We start from the raw sequence: 2096 nt of genomic DNA on the forward strand, positions 1-2096 counted from the left end.
TACATCCCCAGTGGGAATGAATGCCTGCTACTGCAGAGAATTCTGTAAATTCACTGTGTCCTCAGAGACTTTCAGAGCTTTCTTGGAGCCCCTGCCCTCGGCTCCTTCTCCAGTGCTGCAGGAGATTGGGGAACAGATTTTAGGATCTCCCTTGTGTTTTTTCTGTTTCATCTGAGGTCACTGTAGTTGATTACTTAGATGGTCAGAACTGAATTAATTTCCTTTTAAACTTCAAGTCTCCAGCAGCTGCTTTGAACCATAACCCAACCCTACCCCCCAAACCCAAAGTGGAAATTGCCAACAGCCTTCCCCTGACCCAGGGCCCTGCAGCTCGCTTGGGTGGAGGTGAAATTTCACTTCCCCCGTGGGACAGAGAGAACAGGAAATGTGACCAAGGCCAGTTTTGGGGGGTTTCTCCCAGGTTTTAGTGCTGTTTTCCAGGTATTGCTAGAGTAGTACTAGGTCAGAGACTGCTACAGAGTGTTTGCAGCATTCTCTACTCTTCTCTGATGAACCACTCTCAAATACAGCCAGATACAAACTGGAATTGACTCCCACCCATTTTGTTTTCCTGTTTTACCTTTGCATGAAACAGGTGTTAAACCAAATGGAGTGTGGGGATTAATCAAAGAAAACCAAATATTTTAACACACTCAAACCACTACTTACAGCTTTCACAATGTGAGAGAGCTCATCTCAGAACCCTCACATAAGCCAAACAATATAATGTGACAATTTGTGGGTTTTGTTTGAGGAATCCTTTATTTTAAAAGCAGTTAAAGGCTCATGATGACAAGCAGCAACAACAACAGCTAATAGAAAAATGTTTGCAATGATGTCTAGCAAGGATAATGAAATAGCTGATTTAAAATTATCTTCACAGAAATAGCACCTTTAGTTTCCCATTAAAATGATGGGACAATAAACAATGAATTATGAATATTAAAGACTGACATCTCTAGCAATGCTTCCTCCTAACTAACCTAAGTGTTTTTCTCAGCTCTGAAAATATAATTATCATGAAAGCATACACACCGTGATGTCTTATTACCTCTTTAACACCTTTTCTGTCCTGGCTGGTCAATATCCAAGGATGCAGCGCCCTGCTTAATTCAGGGCTGCAAGAACAGAAAGCCTTTGGTCCAGCCTGAGTGAGGACTCAAACCTCTGCTCTTGGCTGGAATGCAACCATGGATCACCACAAAGTATATCCAGACCTGAAAAGGAATAATCGTGGAGCCTCCCAAAAATGGATCGAGTTCAGAGGCAATTCAAGCCAAGCTGGCCTGGTTGGCTGTGCTGGCTCAGAGATAATCAGGTTGCTCTCCTCCTGCTCAACTACCTATGGGACAATTTAACTCACTCTTTAATGTCACAGTTTTATAACCTGAAACGATGAGGATGGAATTTATCTGGTCTTTGGTAGAAAGAACAGAATTACAAAATGTGCTCTGTCAATGTATTTAATTAGTAAATCTTATTTTTATAAGCTTCTTGATTTTATAAGCATCTTGATACAAGGAGAGTACCTATTAAAGAGCGCTTTTCTTTGCAGATAACCCAGACAGCAGTTAAAACAAGTAATTCCAGACTCTTGAGATACATTTATCTTAAAACACAGAAGCGGTGTGTGGTGTAATGGTCACACACATCCATGTGCACATGTCAGTCACCTAGCTGGATTTTAGAGCTCCAAAGCCGTCTCTCGCCCCACAGGACCTCGCAAGGGTGAGAAACCATAGCCGTGAGCCTTGTTCTGTGCCTGTGCACACAAACCGCACCCAGCGCAGAGCTGAGAGCAACAGCCAGGCAGGCCAGCTGTGCTTCCTGAGGGCTGAGGGCAGCGGCACCTGTTTGTTTCTGTAACAGGAATACACAAAACCAGCAGAACCCAACCCAACCCAAAATGTGTCACTGCGGCGATGACGCGGCCGAACACCGGCATGTGCGGACCCTGGGCCCGGGCAGGGACCGAGGGCTCAGCAGCACCGCGGGACCGGGACCGCGTGTGGGCCGCACGGCAGGGCCCGGGGTGCGGGCACGGCACGGCATGGCACGGCTCGGCCCGGAGCGCGGGCACGGCACGGCTCGGGGGG

General features: G+C 46.5%; 1 protein-coding gene across 1 annotated transcript in view; it reads left to right on the forward strand.

The window, feature by feature from the left end:
* Positions 1 to 1922: 1922 nt before the first annotated feature.
* The window catches only part of RAB43 (RAB43, member RAS oncogene family), a 14515-nt gene continuing 14341 nt past the window's right edge, over positions 1923 to 2096 (forward strand). Inside the window, exon 1 of the mRNA XM_005430417.3 lies at positions 1923 to 2006. Within this exon, the coding sequence (XP_005430474.2) occupies positions 1923 to 2006 (84 nt within the window). The remainder of the gene's footprint in view (positions 2007 to 2096) is intronic.

The sequence above is a fragment of the Geospiza fortis genome, unplaced genomic scaffold (genome assembly GCF_000277835.1).
Source record: "Geospiza fortis unplaced genomic scaffold, GeoFor_1.0 scaffold1212, whole genome shotgun sequence".
NCBI lineage: Eukaryota > Metazoa > Chordata > Aves > Passeriformes > Thraupidae > Geospiza > Geospiza fortis.